Genomic DNA, 19,439 nt, shown 5'->3' with positions numbered 1-19,439 from the left:
GGAGGAAGATGATGGAGTAGGTTTGAAGGAGCGGGAAGAAGATGATGTTAGGGTTTTGATTTTGAAAATGGGAAGAATGAATGAATAGTGAATCATTTTACTTTTGTTTAGTTTAGATCGGTCTGGTTTGGCAAACATGGTTTTGGTCCGGGTGGGTTTGGTTTTACATAGTTAAACCACTTTAACTCTTGGATTCAAAAAATTTTAAAACCTACCATTGGATCGAGCACTTTACAGATGTCACACCAGTGTTACCGGGCAGGACGATGGCCACTATAGCCAGGCCATCGAGGATCTGGATCCGAAGGTAGTGTGTGGGGTTTGGAAGGGAAATGAGAGAAAGTTAGGGGTAGGGAGGTCTCAGTTCTAGCCAAGGAAAAGGAAATGGGCGGGTGGGTCTTTATATAGGGAAGGGAATGGATTGGGGGTAAGATGGGAAATAGGATAGAATGGGAAGGATATTTTAGGGGGAAAAAAGAAAAATAGGAGAGGAAAATTATATATGATTGGGGGGGGGGATGATTGCTAGTAGGGGAGTAAGTTTGGCCCTGTCAGTCTGAGCCCGTCATGGCCTACCCTAAGCCCAAACAGGGCTTGGGTTGGATTTTTCAATGTTAGTGATGAAATTTTCAAGCCCTGGGTCAAGGTTGAGGCCTTGGGCTAAGCCCAGCCTGGCCCGACCCTGTGTTAGTATCTAATTATCTATTGGTTTACCAAAAAAAAAAAAAAGGCTAACTAATTATCTATTGAACAAAAATATTTACAATTTTAAGATTGGGCTAAGTTTTTAACCCAAAGAAAAGTCTTATACTCAATTGACTATGAAACAAACCAGTACCCAATCACATATGTCTTTTTTTTTTTTCAATGTATTGGACGATGTAAATGGCAAAAAGCAAAGCAAGTTAGGGCCAACCAAGCCCTAGCAAAAATTAGGGTCAATCAGGGTTGGGTTGGGCTGGGCTGAGCTCGGTAGGGTTGGGCCTGGGCTGAGATATCTCAGCCTGACCTAGGTTGGGCTTGGGTTGAGCTAAGAGGACTCAGGGTTGGGCTAGGGTTTTAAAAACCAGACCCAACCCGGCATATTTCACCCCTAATTGCTAGGTGAGACCCCCAAGGGGTAGCTCAGTTGACAAAGACCAACGCCTTATAATGAAGAGGGAATAAGAGGTGCTGAGTTCAAATCTCCTTGGGGCCTATCTATCAAAAATAAAAAAAAAAGATGCTAGGTGAGGTGCCATAGTGAGTGGGCCGGGCTAAGGGAGATTTTTCTTGCCGTTTAAGACATAGGGAGGATGAGATGGCTAAGTAGGTAGGGTGAGTTGGGGAATGTTGAGGTGGCCAAAGGGAAGGGGACATGTGCGTGGGAGGGAACTAGCGTGTGGCATGGGGTGGGAGTTCCTTAGTGTGTATGCATGGGGCTGTGCATGGGCTGGGGTTGCATGGGAGTCCATGGGTGTGTGGGTATGCATTGCCGCATGTGTTGGTAGCAAGGGTGATGTAGGACAAACCGGGTTCAATCTGTCGATCTATGGGGTGGGACCCAAACCAGACCTGGACCCATTTTAATTTAGGCAATTATTTAACTGGGTCAATTTCTGTTGCACTTTTTGGTTCAGTTTATGGTTCTTACGTAATTATTTGTTTGGTTTAGTTTGGTTCAGTTTTTTTGAGTGTTATGTAATTATAGTCCAAGTCCAGGCCCAGACCCAGGCCCACTTGGGGTCAATCTTTAAGCCATAGTCCAAGCCCAAGCCCAGGCCCAGGCCCACTTGGGGTCAATCTTTAAGTTGTTTAAGCCATAGTCCAAGCCCAGACTCACTTGGAACAGATTGTACTTTTTGCTTTTTGGCACTTTCCTCTAGGCTGTTGGACAGTGTGACCAATCAATAGCCTAGTTAGGCCTTTTCTTTATTGTTTTGTTTCTATTTAAAGGTGTAATAGGCCATTTGGCCAAATATGTTGAATGGGAATAATGAAAAAATGAGTTTATGAGCTTGTGCTTATGCACCCCCCCCCTCTTCTTCTTCTCCTTCACGGTTTCTTGTTCCCCCCCCCCCCCCCTTTTGATTTCTTTCTACTCCCCCCTTCTTCTATTTCTTCTTAAGGTTTATCCTTTGCCCCCCCTGCAATACTGATTTCTTTCTATCTTCTCCTCTCCCCTATTCTGTCCTCATTAAAGGTGTAGGCAACAAGGGTGCGGCTGGGTTTGGCTAGGCTGCTGGCCGCAAGGAACTTGGACATGCGTGTGGGTATTGGCCGCAAGGCCTGGGGAGCGTTAGAGCGTAGGCCTGGGCAGCAAGGGCTTGGGGCTATGGGCCTACACATGGGCTTGGGTTTGGGTTACATTTAGATATGGTTTAGGTTAGGTTGTGGGTTAGGTTTAAAGGAAAAAGAACGCTATCCGATTGTATGGTTCCTGCGTCTAGACACAAACCAAAGGTTATTCCAAATCCCTTTTTTGTATTTCCTATTATTCTTAGATGGGATCATGATTTATGTCTCTTTCATTCTCCATCTCTTGCATCTCCTATCCCACATGATTTCCCATTTTCACAATTTGTTTATTTAGATCTACCAACCATGGATCATCCTATATTAATTTTGCATGGTAATTTCAACCCATTAACTACTATGTCTGATTGTAATATCTCTATCTCTTCTGTTTCTAATTCTAATTTCTCTGCATTAACAAAATCTATTTTGATCTATGCAAGACAATCTAACTACTCCTTAAATAGATTTGGAAGGGCTTTTGGGTTATTTTGCACAGTTCCCTTATTTTAATAGAAACTGATAATATTTTAACCATCTATTCTTTTGTGGTCGAAGCTAGAGGTCTTCTTAAGGGCCTAAAGAAACCACTTGAATTAGGATGGACTAATGTTAATATTTGGAATGTTTCACAGACATTGCAAGAAATGCTTTTAAAACCAGGCTCCCATGTGAACAAGTTCCTAGCGCACTTGGTAGCTTGTGGTGCGTAAAAGCTCATTGCTACCAAGAGGGCTTGATTTCAAGACTCTTGGTTCATATCTTCCCTCCCCCTTAGAATTGGGATGTATCAAACAAAAAAAAAAAAGGAGAAAGAACGCCATCCGGTCAAGCCTCTTGGTTCACATCTTCCTTTCTTAGTTCTCTGAAACCATTAATGATGCACCCCTTGGAAAGATGGAAATGGCCAAGGGTGCGGTGGTCATTTCACATGTCCTTGTGTCTGGGGTAGGGGTGGCATGAGCAGATGCGCTATGTGATTGGGTGGCTTTCCCACCCCAAAAAAAACTACTACGTCTGAATGGATGTTGCACACTTTTTTTTTTTGACATAACTTTGTTTGGGCATACATGTGTTTTGATTCTACAGAATACAAGCAAGAAGCACAGATCAAAAGACTCCAGCAGAGATTGAAAGGGGGCATTGCAGATGGGATACTCGATGTTATAGATTTGCATAGACTCATTAGAGGTGGCTCAATGGATTTTGAATGTTGGCCTTTGGCATTGGCTTCTGTCATACTAGATGTTTACATATAAGAAAGTTTCAATACGAAATTTAAAAATTGGGCAGCAGTTTTCTGTAAGGGAGTTTGGCCTATGGCAACACTCCCATAAGTCTATCTCTCTCCTCATGTGAAAAGACACCTCTACCACCTTGTTTTAAGGAGGAGAGAGATAGACTCATGAAAGTGCTAGCGTAGACCACACTCCCGGACAAAGATCTTTTTCCCTTAAAAATTTAAACTACCAAAAAAAGTCCCTTGAGAAGAGAAATTTTTTTGCTACTACACTTATAGCAGGAACGTTCTTGCTACACGGCTGCAGTAAAGGAAATTAAATAATTCAATTCTCCTTCGGGTTCATAAATACCTTCCTTGATTTTAGTATTTTCAAAAATAACTTTCAAGATTCCATTTCCTTGGTTATCAGCCTTGTAGCAGCAAATTTTCTTCGAACATTCCTGCTACAAGTGGGGCTTCTCGAGTGACGAAATTTTGCTGCTACACTTGTAGGCAGCCAAGGAAATAGGATCTTAAAGGGTATGGTATTTAAGGGCCATCCTCTTTTCTCTTATTTTCATTTTTCACTTCTCTAAAATTTTTTCTTCATTTTTATTCTTCATTATTTTTACTTTCATTTTCCTTAGCAAGTATTTCAGTTTTTCCTACTTTGTTTTGAAAGGATTCATATAACCGATCCCATTTAGGTAGGGTTAGGCTTAAATATTGTTATTGTTGTTGTTGAACTCAAAGGGGAAGTGAATTATTCCATTTCCTTATCTGCCCAGCAGGGTAAGTGTAGTAGCAAAAAAATTTCCCTCTCCTTCCACCTTTCTCATCTCAGGCATGATTTTAGGTAATCTTGCAAGAAAACTGGCATTACTCCACCACCCAAACCTCTCCCAATCTCTAACTGCTTTCTCCAACATTGCCGAACTAAAACAAGTCCACGCCCACATCATAATCGCTGGCCTCGCCCATGACATTTTCTCCAATATAAGACTCATAGCTTTCGCTGCCATCTCTGACTTTGGGGACCTCAATTATGCCAGAACTCTCTTCGACCACGTCGAACACCCTACCCTTTTCATGTACAATTCTATGATCAGAGGCTACTCTCAAAGCACCCGACCCCTCGAATCAGTCAAACTCTACACTCGCTTGCTCCATGCCCGAATCTCACCTGACCAATTCACCTTCCCTTTCTTGTTCCGATCTTGTTCGATCTCATCCTTGCTTGTTCCCGGGCAACAATTACATGCCAACGTTTCAAAATTGGGAATCGATTCTGATGTGTTTGTCCTAAATAACATGATCACTATGTATTGTAGTTGTGGAGAGCTGAGTAATGCTTGGCAATTATTTGAAGAAAATCGTAGTATAGTTGATGTTGTTTCTTGGACTGCTTTGGTTACTGGGTATTCAAATTCCGGTCATGTTGATTTGGCACGTCAGTTTTTTGATAATATGCTATTTAGAAACTCAGTTTCATGGAATGCAATGATTTCTGGATATGCTCAGGGGGGTATGATTGATGAAGCCCGGCAAATGTTTGATGATATGCCTGAACGAAGTGTGGCCTCATGGAGCACAATGATTTCTGGTTATTCACAATGTGGGATGTGCAATGAGGCTTTGGAGCTCTTTGGAGAGATGGTTCGACTTGGGATCAAACCAAATGAGCCTGCCCTTGTGAGTGCAGTATCGGCCTGTGCACAACTTAGAGCATTGGAACAGGGTGTGTGGTTACACGGGTATATAGAAGAACAAAGGTTTGAGGTTAATGTCACCTTAGGCACAGCACTAGTGGACATGTATGGCAAGTGTGGAAGCATTGAGAATGCTCTCCAAGTTTTCAATGAGATGCCAGAGAAGAATGTTCTTTCATGGAACTCTATGATTGCTGGTTTAGCCTTGAATGGATGTGGAAAGCAAGCACTGACACTCTTCTGGCGGATGCAGGTGGTAGGTCCTGTTCCAAATGATATAACCTTCATTAATGTCCTTAGTGGATGTAGCCATTCTGGATTGGTTGATGAGGGCCGACGCGTTTTTCATTTCATGACTCAAGAATACAAAATCGAACCTCAACTAGAACACTATGGTTGCATGGTTGACCTATTTGGAAGGGCTGGCCTCATTAAGGAAGCTTTGGATTTTGTGAATGACATGCCAGTTCAGCCACATCCTGCCTTATGGGGTGCCCTTGTTGGTGCTTGTAGAATCCATGGAAATGTTGAGCTAGGTGAAGAACTGGGGAAACATCTTATTGAGTTGGAGCCACACCATAGTGGTAGATATGCTCTATTGTCTAACATATTTGCAGTGGCAAAAAGGTGGGATGATGTGGCAGTGGTTAGAAAACTGTTTAAAGAGAGAAGGGTGCTTAAGAACCCAGGGAACAGTGTAGTGGAAACAAGGTCACAAGTCGCAACAAACTAGACAAATTATCTTATGTCTGCACCTGATCAATCTCTTGGAACAAACTAAGGTATAAGGGAGTAAATGAATCAGAACTAGAGGACAGGATGAAGGCACAGTCATTGAAAGTATACACGCATGGAAAAACCAATCACTGGGTTATGCCAAAGACCTTGGGGTGAATGAATGACGCAGTAAAATGATCCTGACTATCATATTGCATTCTTATGGATAGTGAAAAGATCTAATGACATCCAGTGAAAAGCATAAAGTTCAGAATGTTAAGAATTGCTTGATCTATTTCAGATTCTCAGAAAGAGCTTCTTGGTAGAAATTGCTTAGTAGTAGGTCTCAGTTTCATTTTAATGTGTCACATCTCTGGTTATAACGATAGGAATGCTTTATTCCCACCTTTCTCTCCTCATGCAAGGATAACTGCTTGAAGAACTCCAACTTCATGATTTTAGTGTATCAACCAGCTGTGGAGCACACAACTGTTTCTTATGTCAAATTGAAAATTGCCTTCATGAGAAGTTCATTTGTACAGTCATACTTTCTCAGATTGTAAACAATCAATAATCCAAATGAAGATCTTTTAGTGACTACCCATGGTCCATGGATGTATTTACAAATTGGGCAAATTGGGCAGGGGAACACCAATTTTCAGCTTTGGAGAAAAAAGTTGGGGGGGGGGGGGGGGTTGTCGGTAGACTCAGCCCATTCTACCTTATGCAAAGCTCCTGTACCAACTTATTACAACTTTGAGGACTATTATGGCATGAGACCTATTCTTTCTGGTGCAATTTTGTTCAAAGATCAAGTAACCCGTCAAACCTTTCTAGCATTTCTGAAGTTTTTTCTTTGACTGTATACTTTTTCAGCATTATTTGTTTGTTTGATTTTGGATTATTCAAGTATCTCTCTTAGATTGATGGTGAAGACAACTTGAATTTCTCTTCCTAAATTCAAAAACCATGGCAATCTTGGAATTTTTTTAAATTTAATGATGCAAATATGATCAAATATTTCAATTTAAATGATTTAGCCTCATATTTCGCTAAACTAGAATGAACCTGGTTCACTTTTTTTTTTATTTATTTATCCCGACTTCACTTGGGACCCGGGCCAGTCCCTAAGATTTTATTAAGGATAAACCAATAAAAAGAAATACAAAAGGGGGGGACATAGCCCGCCGTACCCCTGCCCAAAGGAAAACACTCTCTCAACACTCTAATCTCAATTAAACTATAACCCCTCCCACAATAAACAATAATCAGCAAAGCCCTACATACGCAACACAGGGAGACCCGCTCTATCCTCTCTCATGATCCTTTGGAGTTCCTGCAGAATAACATCCCCTGAGCGAAACACAAAGTTTTCAATCCTTGAGCATGCCAAAGTTGCCAAGAAATCTGCTGCTCTATTACTCTCCCTATAAGTGAAGCAAATATTAACCCCTAGGGATTCAACCAAGTCCATGACCTCTTGGAAAAAGAACCAACAGTTCCACAAGCTACAGTCCCCAATGAACCTGGCTCACTGATGGGGCAAGAAACATTGTACTTTCTCTATAGTTTTATAAATTTGGAGCTTGGTCCATTAAATGAATTTTTTTTTTGTTATATTTATGTTATTTTAGTTAAAAATCTGCTTAGTTCGAGACCTCCAGAGAAATTCTTGAAAACATGATGTGATAAAATTAAAATAAAAAACAGAACAAAACTGCAAGTTTCTTTCATGTGCCCAACTTTTGTGGGAAGAACTGTTTTTCTTTTACTCTATTATGGTTGATTTAGAGACAGGTCCCTATAAAATATTTGATTACATTTACATTATTCAAATTCAAAAAACACAATATCTTAGAAATCTCCAAAAAGAATTGCAAAAATATCATGGGTTCTTGAATCCAGCGGATGAATTCTTTGAAAAGATTGGATCGTCCTCAAGCTACTGATCTGGGGGGGGGGGGGAAATTGTCTGAACCATTTTAGTTAGGCTCAAGTCTGGCAAGAATAGTATTCTATGACTAGCAACTCATTTATTTTCAAACCACCTAACCATTTTCCTAGGGAAGTTCATCTTGGTCCCCTGATAACATCACTGAACTGTTCAAAGATCTTTTCTGTAAACATTACTAAAACCTTAACTAATTCCACAAAAAAGCTGAATCTCGAGTGTATGCAGCACAATAGCCATCCTGCGCACTATCTTATTGATTATAAATTAAATACTGTAAAAACCATTGGGAAAGTTCTATCATCAAAATATATTTTAACTTCTCTTTCAACCACTTCAGCATTTCCCAAATACTCTAAAACTTCTATATGAAAAGGTAAATAAAATATACCAAAGAAAAAGACAGATTATGTAAAGGTTAGAAGGCAGTTTTTTTTGACATACTTAACAGTAACAAACAACAAAGAAAGTCATAAACAATTAAACAGTCAAAAGTAGAAGATGAAGGGACACAAGAGTCAATTATATATATATAAGTTTCCTGGTTGTTTTCCTTTGACATTTTCCATGCCATTTTTCTTACTGTTTCCTTATTGTCTCTCACTTCAGTTAGAAAATTTTAAATGGCATTTCCCCTATGATTTCCTTTTCTAATTACCATATGTGATACATCCAAGATTCACCGGACCAATCAACGGCCACCACGTGTCACAAGGCGACCCGCTCCAGAACCAAGGGGAACGAACCGGGGTCCCACCACCCGGGCGCAGCCTCACCCAGGTGCGGCCTGCACCCAGCGGCCACCTCTCAGGCGCGGCCTCACCTAGGCGCGGTCCCACCCAGGCGTGGCCACACCCAGGCCCGGCCTCTCACCCAGGCGCGGCCTACACCCAGGCGCAGCCTCTCACCCAGGAGCGGCCTGCACCCAGGCACGGCATCGTGGGCACAGACGTGAGGTGCACGAACATCGGGGCTACTCATCTATGACCTGATCGTATCACTACAGACTCATGTCACCACCAGGACTCTAGGCCACCGCTTAGAAGTCACGTCACCCAGACGGATTCAAGCACCAATGACGTTATCACTACACGCGGGTATCTATCCACCAAAGATCTTGATACCACCAGGACACTCCCTCCCGCGGGGAGATGGTCAATCAGGATAGAGCCCCGTTACCTAGGGCCTCTATCCACTCAACGGCACAATCGCCATCAAACTGGGACTCTCCACACCGCCATACACTACTATAAAAGGCAAGGTACACAACCCCATCAGGGGAGATCTAAACTCATATTGAATAATCACTATTCATCTGTTTGCTCAGGAGATCTAACTTTGGCATCGGAGATCCCTAGGCCGGAACCACACCGGTTCTCTCTGTTGACCCCTTGGTCCACTTGCAGGTGACGGCACTCGCAGGACTGCTCAACGATTTCTTGACGCAACAGATTGGCGCCGTCAGTGGGAACGACGCTAGCCATTACAGCTACTGGCTCGTTTCCATATTCATTCAATGGCACGAAGGAAGACTACCATCACCAACAACGGAGCAAGGAATGGATCACCACCCCCAGAGTGCTCTCGCCGCAGAGCCAACGACCAGGACCATGTCCCTCTGGAGGAAGAGATCCCCCTTAATGACCAGTTTATGGTCGACGAGCCCAACAATGACGAGGCAGACGATGTGGTGGTGGAGGTGATACCTGACCCCAATGCTCCAGCCATTGTGGGTCATATCAACGACCTGCAACGACAGATCCTCGATGAACAACGACTCTTTCGAGAATACTTGACACAGCGTGCGACGTCTCACCGTCGAAGGACTTCACCATCAGCAAGGGTGGAGTCTGTACCTCGACAAGAGCCGAACCCTAGGAGATCATCTCCCAGGGGCGTGAGATCAGAGAGACTTGCGCAATGGGCAACCCCCACTCCGCAGTGGGGGGAGCCTTCCCAGCATCCCAGGAGAACAAGAGACCCCTCGCCACGGTCAGAACGTGGGAGGACGCCAACACCCAGGGCGAGGGTGTCTAGCCCGCAGAGATCGGTCCGGAGGTCTGTGTTCGACGGACGACTTGAAGAAGGTCACATATCACGACGAAGCCGGACCTACAGAGAAGAAAGCCCCTCACCTTCACGACAGGGTTCATCACGGCGTGACCATTCACCATCCCGCCAACACTCAAGGCGGGAGGGAACATCCAGGTGAATGGGGTCACAGCGAACGTGAGGGACAGACACGGGACTAGGAGCTCGATCGAAGACTCTGCGACCTAGATGAGAAGTTGGAAGGGTTGAAGAAGCAGACCAAAGGCGAGACACATTCTATACCTGGACAACACCCATTCTCGACTGAGATCATGTCAGCCACGCTACCTTCTAGGTTTCGACTACCCACCTTTGAACTTTACAGCGGTACCACTGACCCTAACGACCACATCAACTACTTTAATGGCATGATGACGTTGTATGGTGGGTCGGACGTGGTCTCCTGTCGGGCATTCCCTACATCCCTCAAGGGAGCAGCCACATCATGGTTCTCCAGACTACGACCGAGATCTATATGCTCGTTCGCAGAGCTATGCGAACAGTTCGTCACCCGCTTCCAAAGCAGCGTTAAGCAGAAGAAGACCACCGTCAATCTACTGAACGTGGTACAAAACCCTGGGGAATCTCTTAGGGAATACGTTAGCAGGTTCACCAATGAGTCCCTGGAGGTTCGAGACTTAGATGACCAGACACAACATGCAGCCCTAGCAGGAGGCATCCGGGATCTGGACCTGATCAAGGACCTGGCACGTCATGAGACCAGGACTATGAAAGAGCTCCTAGAGCGGTGTAACAAGTTTGCAAATATGGCCGAGGTACTACAAGCTAGAACAAAAATAATAGAGGCCAAGCCACAGGACAACAAGAGGTCAGCACCTGATGACTGCAAAGAGGGTAAGAGGTCGAGGACAGAGCGTCGATAAGAGAAGAGCGACCGCCCATCTAGGAGGACAGACCGCCGCCCAGAGAGAAGTGAGAGGGCAAGCACCCCTGAGTTCACACCACTGAACACCACCAGGTCCCAGATACTCATGCAGATCCAGGACCGTGGCCTACTCCATTGGCCACGACCCATGTTAACAGGACCAGAGAAGCGAAACCCTAACAAATATTGTCTCTTCCACAAAGAGAATGGGCACGACACAGAGGAGTGCTATCAATTGAAGAGAGAGATAGAACAACTGGTAAGAGCAGGAAGCTTGAACAAGTATGTGAAGGGGAGACGTGACAACCGCTTAGGCCAAGGAGATAGAGGTCACGACGGAGACAGAGTGGAACCGAGACGAGAAGAAAGAAGAATAGATCGAGAGAGAGACCGCCCAAAAGAGCGGAGAGATGCAACAGAACCTAGTGGCACCAAGGGACCTCCTATCCTCACCATACTCGGAGGACCGGGGCAAGAGTCCACTAGAAAAGCTAAAGCTCATGCCAGGTTCATGGGAGTGGCAGAGAAGCCAAGCAAGATAGCCAAGACTGAGGCGGTGATCTCCTTCTCGGATGAAGACTTGAAAGGACTAAACTTCCCACATGAAGATGCCCTGGTAGTACAGGTGTAGGTAGCCAACCGGCCTGTACACAGGGTGCTGATAGACACAGGGGCGTCTGTTGACGTACTCTCTTTGGACGCCTATCGACAGTTAGGGTTCGGGGACGATCAGCTCAAACCAGAGCCCACTTACCTCCATGGATTCTCAGGTGCCACAGCCTCCATCAGAGGTACCATAGAACTACCCGTCACCTTCGGGGTACACCCTCAACAAGTAACCATCATGGTGAATTCCATGGTAGTCAAGTCCGTGGTATCCTTCAACGGCCTCTTAGGGCGACCATCACTGACAGCCCTTAGAGGAGTCATATCGACACTTCACTTGAAGATGAAGTTCCCCACCGAGAATGGGGTAGGCGAAGTCCGAGGAGATCAGAAGAAAGTAAGGGAGTGCTACGCCACCTTCATGAAAAAGAACAATGGTAACACCCGTGGAATGGCACTCTGCCTAGAGAGCATGGTCAGTGACCAGAGAGATGAACTGACAGAGAGAAGGGGAAGGCCAGTGGAAGACCTCATCCCATGGCCCCTCAGCCGGGACGACCCCTCTAAGGTCGTTCAGGTTGGCTCGCTGCTAAGCAAGGAACAAAAAGAAGGGCTTGGACACCTCCTCCAAGCGAACATGGATGTCTTCGCATGGTCGACCTCCGACATGCCGGGAATACCACGTTCCATAGCGGAACACTGACTACATGTTGACCCAACCAGGAAACCCGTTCAACAGAAGCGGCGTAACTTCGCCCTCGACCGACAAGCAGCAATCAAGGAGGAGGTCGAGAAGTTAAGCCAATCAGGGTTCATCAGAAAGGAGAAGTTCCCAACCTGGCTCGCCAACATGATCATGGTACCAAAGCCAAGTGGGAAGTGGAGGATGTGTGTCGACTACACCGACCTGAACAAGGCATGCCCAAAAGATGAGTACCCACTGCCCAGGATCGACTTACTGATCGACGCCACCGCCGGCCATGAGATGCTGAGTTTCATGGATGCCTACTCCGGATACAACCAGATCCTTATGCATGAGGGTGATGAGTCCTACACCGCATTCCGAACGGACAAAGAGAACTACTGCTACAACGTCATGCCGTTTGGGTTGAAGAATGCAGGGGCCACCTATCAGAGGATGGTAAACAAGATGTTCGAGGAGCAAATCAGGCGCAACATGGAGGTATATGTGGATGACATGCTCGTGAAAAGCATCCACGCCAACCAACACCTGACCGACCTAGAGGAAGCATTCACAGTACTGAGGAGGAACCAGATGAAGCTAAACCCGGCAAAGTGCGCCTTCGGTGTAACGTCAGGAAAATTCCTGGGGTTCATGGTCTCAGTCCGTGGAATAGAAGCCAACCCATCCAAGATCAAGGCCATCCAAGAGATGGCACCTCCTCGGACGGTCAGGGAAGTGCAAAGGTTGAATGGAAGGGTCGCCGCCCTTTCCAGGTTCGTGTCACGATCAGGTGATAAGTGCTTACCATTCTTCAAAACGTTGAAGAACCTCTGAAGCCCTAAAGATTTCACATGGACGGAAGAGTGCTAGAAGGCGTTCGGAGAATTGAAGGACTACCTAGAGAGCCCACCACTGCTTGGGCGACCAGAACCTAACGAAGAGTTGCAGCTCTACCTGGCCGCCGCCCTTATCGCGGTCAGCGCAGTACTGCTGAAGGAAGAAGACAAAGTCCAGAGGCCTATCTACTACGTCAGCCATGTTCTGATCGATGCAGAGACCAGGTACACTAGGATCGAGAAGGTAACCTATGCATTGGTAATAGCAGCCAGGAAGTTACGACCATACTTCCAAGCCCATACCATCATAGTCCTCACAGACCTACCTTTAAAAATATACTGCACAAGCCAGACGTCTCCGGGCGATTGATAGCATGGGCGGTAGAGTTAAGTGAGCATGACATTAGGTTCCAACCAAGGACAACCATCAAAGGCCAGGCTCTTGCAGATTTTATTGCAGAGTGTACCCTGTCTGAGATCGAATAAAAAACAGGGGAGCTCGAGGAGAAGGATCACGGATCATGGGACATGTTCGTGGACGGGTCGAGTAATGCGACGGGAAGCGGCGCTGGTCTCATATTAACCAGCCCCGAAGGATTTCGTATCCAATATGCTCTCCGATTCACCTTCCAAGCATCCAATAATGAAGCAGAATACGAGGCATTACTAGCTGGGCTCCGGGTGGCCAGAGCCATCCAAGTCACACACCTATCCACCCGGAGCGACTCCCAGCTCGTGGTGAATCAGGTGAATGGAGAGTATGAGGCGAAAGATGATAGGATGGCATCATACCTAGCACGTGCTCAAGCATTGATCGAGGGTTTCGTGAAGTTCGAGATGGTTCGAGTTCCCAGGGATGAGAACGCCGCTGTCGACGCCCTATCCAGGCTAGCCAATGAGGAACTCTGAAATTTGGCTAGCGCAGTCTATGTTGAGATCCTGCATGAGCCAACGTATAAGGAAAAGCAGGTTAACGAAATCGAGGAGGGACCTAGCTGGATGGACCCTCTACTCAACTACCTCCAGAACAACGTCTTACCAGAAGACAAGGCCGAGGCAAGGAAGATCAGGATGAGAGCTGCAAAGTACACCGTCCTAGACGGGGTACTGTACAAGCGGGGGGCAACAACACCACTACTCCGGTGCCTAGGACCCAAGGGGGCAGAGTACGCCCTAGCCGAAGTCCATGAGGGGATATGTGGAAGCCACATGGGGGGACGAGCCCTAGCCTACAAAATCCTCCGCCAGGGACTATACTGGCCACGAATGCAAGAGGAGGCCATCCAATATGCCAAGAAGTGCAAGCAATGTCAGTTGTTCGCCCCAGTACCCCATCTACCCGCCACCAAGCTGACATCAATCCTCAACCCCATACCTTTTTCCATGTGGGGACTAGACATCTTAGGCAACTTCACCGCAGCACCGGGAAACAGAAAGTACCTGGTCGTCGCGATTGACTACTTCACCAAGTGGGTCGAAGCTAAACCCTTGGCCAAGATAACAGAGACAGAGATGGAGAAGTTCGTCTGCGACGACGTCATCTATAGGTTTAGGGTACCACAGATCCTCGTCTCAGACAACGGCAAACAATTCAACAACCCTAAATTCCAAGCATTCTGTCACTGCTACAACATCGACTATCGGCCTGTATCGGTAGCATACCCACAGGCCAATGGTCAGGTGGAGGTCACCAACAGAACGCTACTGGAAGGAGTCAAGAAAAGGCTAGAGGGAGCCAAAGGAAAATAGGTCGAAGAGCTACCAAGCGTCCTGTGGGCATACTGAACTACAGTACGGACACCCACAGGAGAGAGCCCATTCTGCCTAGCATATGGCACTAAAGCATTAGCGCCAGTAGAGGTCTGTGCCATGTCCTATAGGGTTCTACACTTCAACGAACGTACCTATATCGACGGACTACAGGCGAACCTAGACTTTATAGATGAGGTCCGTGAGAGAGCACTACTAAGGAACGTCGCCTACCAACAATGTACTGCTAGGTACTATAATGCTAGGGTCAAGGAAAGGCTATTCCACCAGGGAGATCTAGTCCTACGGAGGGCAAGTGCATCACAACCACGTAGGGCGGGAAGTCGCCCAATCGAAGGACCCTACATAGTCTCCAAGCGGATACGTCCAGGGACCTACCGATTGAAGACTCCAGGGGGCAAGAAGGTAGACCGTACCTGGAACTCAGAACATCTGAAGAAGTATTACCAGTAGAAGCAAACAGCTCCATCAATAGTAGCAATCAAGTAGTAGCAGAGTGGTAGTGGTAAGCAGCAGAGAGATGAGACGACATCACTGTTTCAAGGTCAATTTGAATTTCATTCAAAATAAAGAGATGTTTCAGGAATACTTGTCTTCTTCTACCACTCAATCGAATTACTGCCACTACATCAAGGCGACACGCCACCCCGGAGGTTTTATGCCTAAGGCAACATGCCACCACTGAGGCTTTATGCCTAAGGCAACATGCCACCATTGAGGCTCTATGCCTAAGGCATCATGCCACCACTGAGGCTTTATGCCTAAGGCAACATGCCACCATTGAGGTTTCATGCCTAAGGCGTCATGCCGCCACTGAGGCTTTATGCCTAAGGCAACATGCCACCACTGAGGCTCTATGCCTAAGGCGTCATGCCACCACTGAGGCTCTATGCCTAAGGCAACATGCCACCACTGAGGCTTCATGCCTAAGGCGTCATGCCACCACTGAGGCTTCATGCCTAAGGCAACATGCCACCATTGAGGCTTCATGCCTAAGGCGTCATGCCACCACTGAGGTTCTACGCCTAAGGCGTTAACCCACCAAGGTCCGATGATCACCAAGACGCAACGCCACTACCAAGATCTCATGACTATCAAGGGTCAGAGAGCATCAACGCGTAAACAATCACCATGAGACAATGCAATCAAAGAAAAGCAAAAACGATCACATAGAAAAGTCATAATAGTTACAACTCAAGTTCAAAAAAGGAAAAATGTTGAGACGTCTACAGGATCGGTACGGCCGTAGGGTCAAGGGACCACAGAGTGGTGGGTCACCTCCGACCTAGCAGGAGACATCATGTCCACCTCAAAAAGACGCGCAGCAGCACCCCCTCAGGCAGGGCAGCCTCCACCTCTGACACTGGAATGCTCTCCACCACGCTACACCCGAAAGCGCCGCAGCAAACTCAGAGAACCCCAAGACAGAGAAGTCATAATCGGGGGTCACCTCCAGGACACAAGCGGCTAAGTCCCGGACCCCTCCCTCATAGGCAAGCTGAAGCTGCGCCTGATACAGCGTCGAGAATGCAGAGGACGCCTGGAACTCAGCCACAGCTCACTCACCTGCAGATGCCAGCTCCGCCTCATGCCTTCCCCTCAACGAATGAAGCTCCTCCTCCAAGGCAAGAACCCTAGCCGAGCTCTCGGCCGCACCAGCAGAGGTCACACGCAGCTCCTCAGACACCTCCAGGAGCTTCTCGGACGCCACTGCGAGCTCCCCCGACGCCCTCTACGCGTCGGCCTCGACCCTCTACACGTCGGCCTCGACCCTCTCACGGGCATCGATCTGTTCCTGGAGCTCCCTCTCCACGTCACGCAGGGTGCCCTGTATCTGTACCTCACGAGAAGCGTGACCCTCCAATCGAAGCACCGCCTCAGCAACACGGTGATGGACCTACAATTAACATGGCAAGCGATAAAACAATCTAAGAATAAATGGAGCAATGAACATGACGCGACAAAAAAGGGATAACTCACCGAAGCCATATCATGGTAGAGAGTCTGGGCCAGACAAGCATCGCTAAGCCTCTGCAAGGCCACCCTCGCGGTAGGGAGCTTGCCCCTGTCCACCCACTCCCGCGACACGCCGGCTCCGGCCAAGGTCGAGCCCTCCGGCATGCCCAAGGTGATCACCAGGGACTCATCCAGCGTGGGAAGATCAGTGGCAGTACCACCAGAGGAACTCACACCTTTCCCCTTGGAGAGGGGCAATACAGAAGACCCGGAAGGGGCGACAGAGGGAGGCAGAGGCACAGAGCCCGAAACGCCATCATCATCAGGAGAAGTACGGGGAAGGAGGACACGCACACCAGAGCTCGTCACGTGCGCATGTCCTGGACCACCCTTCCGCTTCGCTCCAACAACCACAGGCGCAGAAGCACCACCAACATCGGTCACTCCAGTAGATGGACCACCCTGAGAAGCGGCCTTCCTCTGCAGATTGCCACGGAGCAAACTGAAGTCCGGACGTATAACCACTGCATAGACCGCCCAACCAATCAGATGACATATATATTCAAATACCAACATGCCAATCAAGTACAAAAGACAATGCTCTTACCAGGACTCAGCTTCCAGAGGGACAGGCAGGCCTCCGAGTCCAACTCCTGGACGTGGAACGGATCGCGACCCAGGCACAGCTTGAGGGAGTCACCCTCAAAATCACTCAGCTCAAGCCCCTGATTGACCCTCTTGAGGTCAATAACTTCCCTAATAGTCTATAGTGGGCATCGGGGGACCGTGGCAAAAAAGAAGCGATCCCTCCAATACTTCACGTTGCTAGTGATCCCCGTGAGAAGCTCCACAGAGGTATAGGGTCCCTTGAGCACGCGGCGAGCAAAGTGATAACATCCATGGTTTCCCTTCTTCAACAGATAAAAGTGGGAGAACAGGGGAACAATGGCGACACGCCCCAGGCGGGCGAAGAAGACATAGAAACCCAAGATCACCCTCCAAGAGTTGGGTAACACCTGCCCAGGGGTGAGGTGCCAATGCTCTAACACCAACTCGATAAAGCGAGGGATAGGAAGGCGAAGGCCCTGGAGAAAAAAGGAACGGTAGAGACAGATCTCATCCGCACGGTGAGAGAAGGCATACTCGCTAGGCCCAGGAGTACGCAACATGACCTCAGCGGGAATATGGAACTCCTCACGAAGGGAGACCAAGTCAGAAGGTGACAAGATGCTAGCAACAGGGCCCAACCTATCAGCAGAACCGGCGGCTGAGGATGCCGCCCCAGAGGACCTACGATCCCTACTGGGACCGGAGACACTAGAAGGTCCCACACCTCCATCAATAGCACTGGGGGAGGGTATAGAGGATGGAGTACCCACAGAAGAAGGCGATCCTGGGGAACGCTCCTCTGAAGATCCAACCCCGACTGAAGTAGGGCCAAGGTCACCGGGGAACGACATGAAGGACAAGAGAGGAATGGACTACTTACTCGAGAAAGCGATCTCCCAGAAGCTAGCAAGAAAAAATGAAATGAAGGCCACCTGCAAAGTATAAACAGCAGATCCATCATAGACAAGAAGAAGAAAAGTGAAGAAGCATGAGGGTCCATCACACCCACGCCGCGGCCACCATAGGCGTGGCCTCACACCCGCAGGCGGCGGCCACCCGGGCGCGGCAACCATGCGACCTCACACCCGCAGGCGTGGTCACCCCAAGTGTGGCCCCACGCCAACAAGCGCGGCCACCCAGGCCCGGCCTCACGCCCCACAAGAGCGGCGACCCAGGCACGGCCACCCAGGCGTGGCCACCCCAGGCACGGCCACCCCCGCCAACGCGGCCTCACCTAGGCGCCGCCCTACAAAAAAAAAAAGAAAAAAAAAAAAGAAAAGAAAGAAAAGGGATCGAACTTACCTCAGGGGGAAGGCGATCGCACGAGGAGGCAGGCACACGACGACGAGGCCACACCACTAGCACGATCAAGTGAGAGAGACCACCAGAGGCAAAGCACTCAAGCCAAGCACCACTCAAGCCCTCCAAGCAAACAAGACACCAAGTGAGCACAAAGCAAACACAAGGACCCAAAATCAAGCAAAATGGATACTAGTCTAGGTGACCCAAAGATAAACACATGGTGGGCACCAAAAAGAGGACAAAAGGCAAAAAGTGGAATGCAAAGGAAAAATTAAAGAAGAGCAAAATGGGAGACAAAAAGTAAGAAAGAGAAATGAGAAGTGAAAGAAGAGAAAGTGAAGGAGTGGAACATATATCTACAAAAAACAAAAGAAGAAAAAGTGCAGGAGGAAAGGTTTGAACCCCCAACCTCTCCTACCTCATTACTAGATTTACAAGCAAGCCCCGCAAAGAAAGTCTATTCGCAGCGGACCCCTCACTATGTAAAGGCATCTACTCTCTTGGACATCCTATCCCAAGAGAGTGGGGGGCAAATGATACATCCAAGATTCACCGGACCAATCAACGGCCGCTATGTGTCACAAGGCGACCTGCTCCAGAACCAAGGGGAACGAACCGGGGTCCCACCACCCGGGCGCGGCCTCACCCAGGAGCAGCCAGCACCCAGGCGCGGCCTCACCCAGGCGCAGCCAGCACCCAGGCGCGGCCTGCACTAGGCGCGACCACACCCAAGCGCGGCCTCACCCAGGCGCGGCCTGCACCCAACGGCCACCTCTCAAGCGCGGCGGCCACCACTCAGGCCCGGCCTCACCTAGACGCGGCCAC

The 19,439-nt window shown here is 47.9% G+C and overlaps 1 protein-coding gene across 1 annotated transcript; it reads left to right on the top strand.

Moving 5' to 3' along the window:
• Nucleotides 1–4,816: 4,816 nt before the first annotated feature.
• On the top strand, nucleotides 4,817–5,938 carry LOC122665769 (pentatricopeptide repeat-containing protein At5g66520-like). The gene has a single exon (XM_043861906.1). It carries the CDS (start codon nucleotides 4,817–4,819, stop codon nucleotides 5,936–5,938), a length of 1,122 nt encoding a protein of 373 aa, XP_043717841.1.
• Nucleotides 5,939–19,439: the final 13,501 nt, after the last annotated feature.

This window comes from Telopea speciosissima, chromosome 6 (assembly GCF_018873765.1).
Source record: "Telopea speciosissima isolate NSW1024214 ecotype Mountain lineage chromosome 6, Tspe_v1, whole genome shotgun sequence".
Classification (NCBI taxonomy): domain Eukaryota; kingdom Viridiplantae; phylum Streptophyta; class Magnoliopsida; order Proteales; family Proteaceae; genus Telopea; species Telopea speciosissima.
Note: the sequence above shows the minus strand (reverse complement) of the source record. Positions and strands in the feature narration are given on the sequence as shown.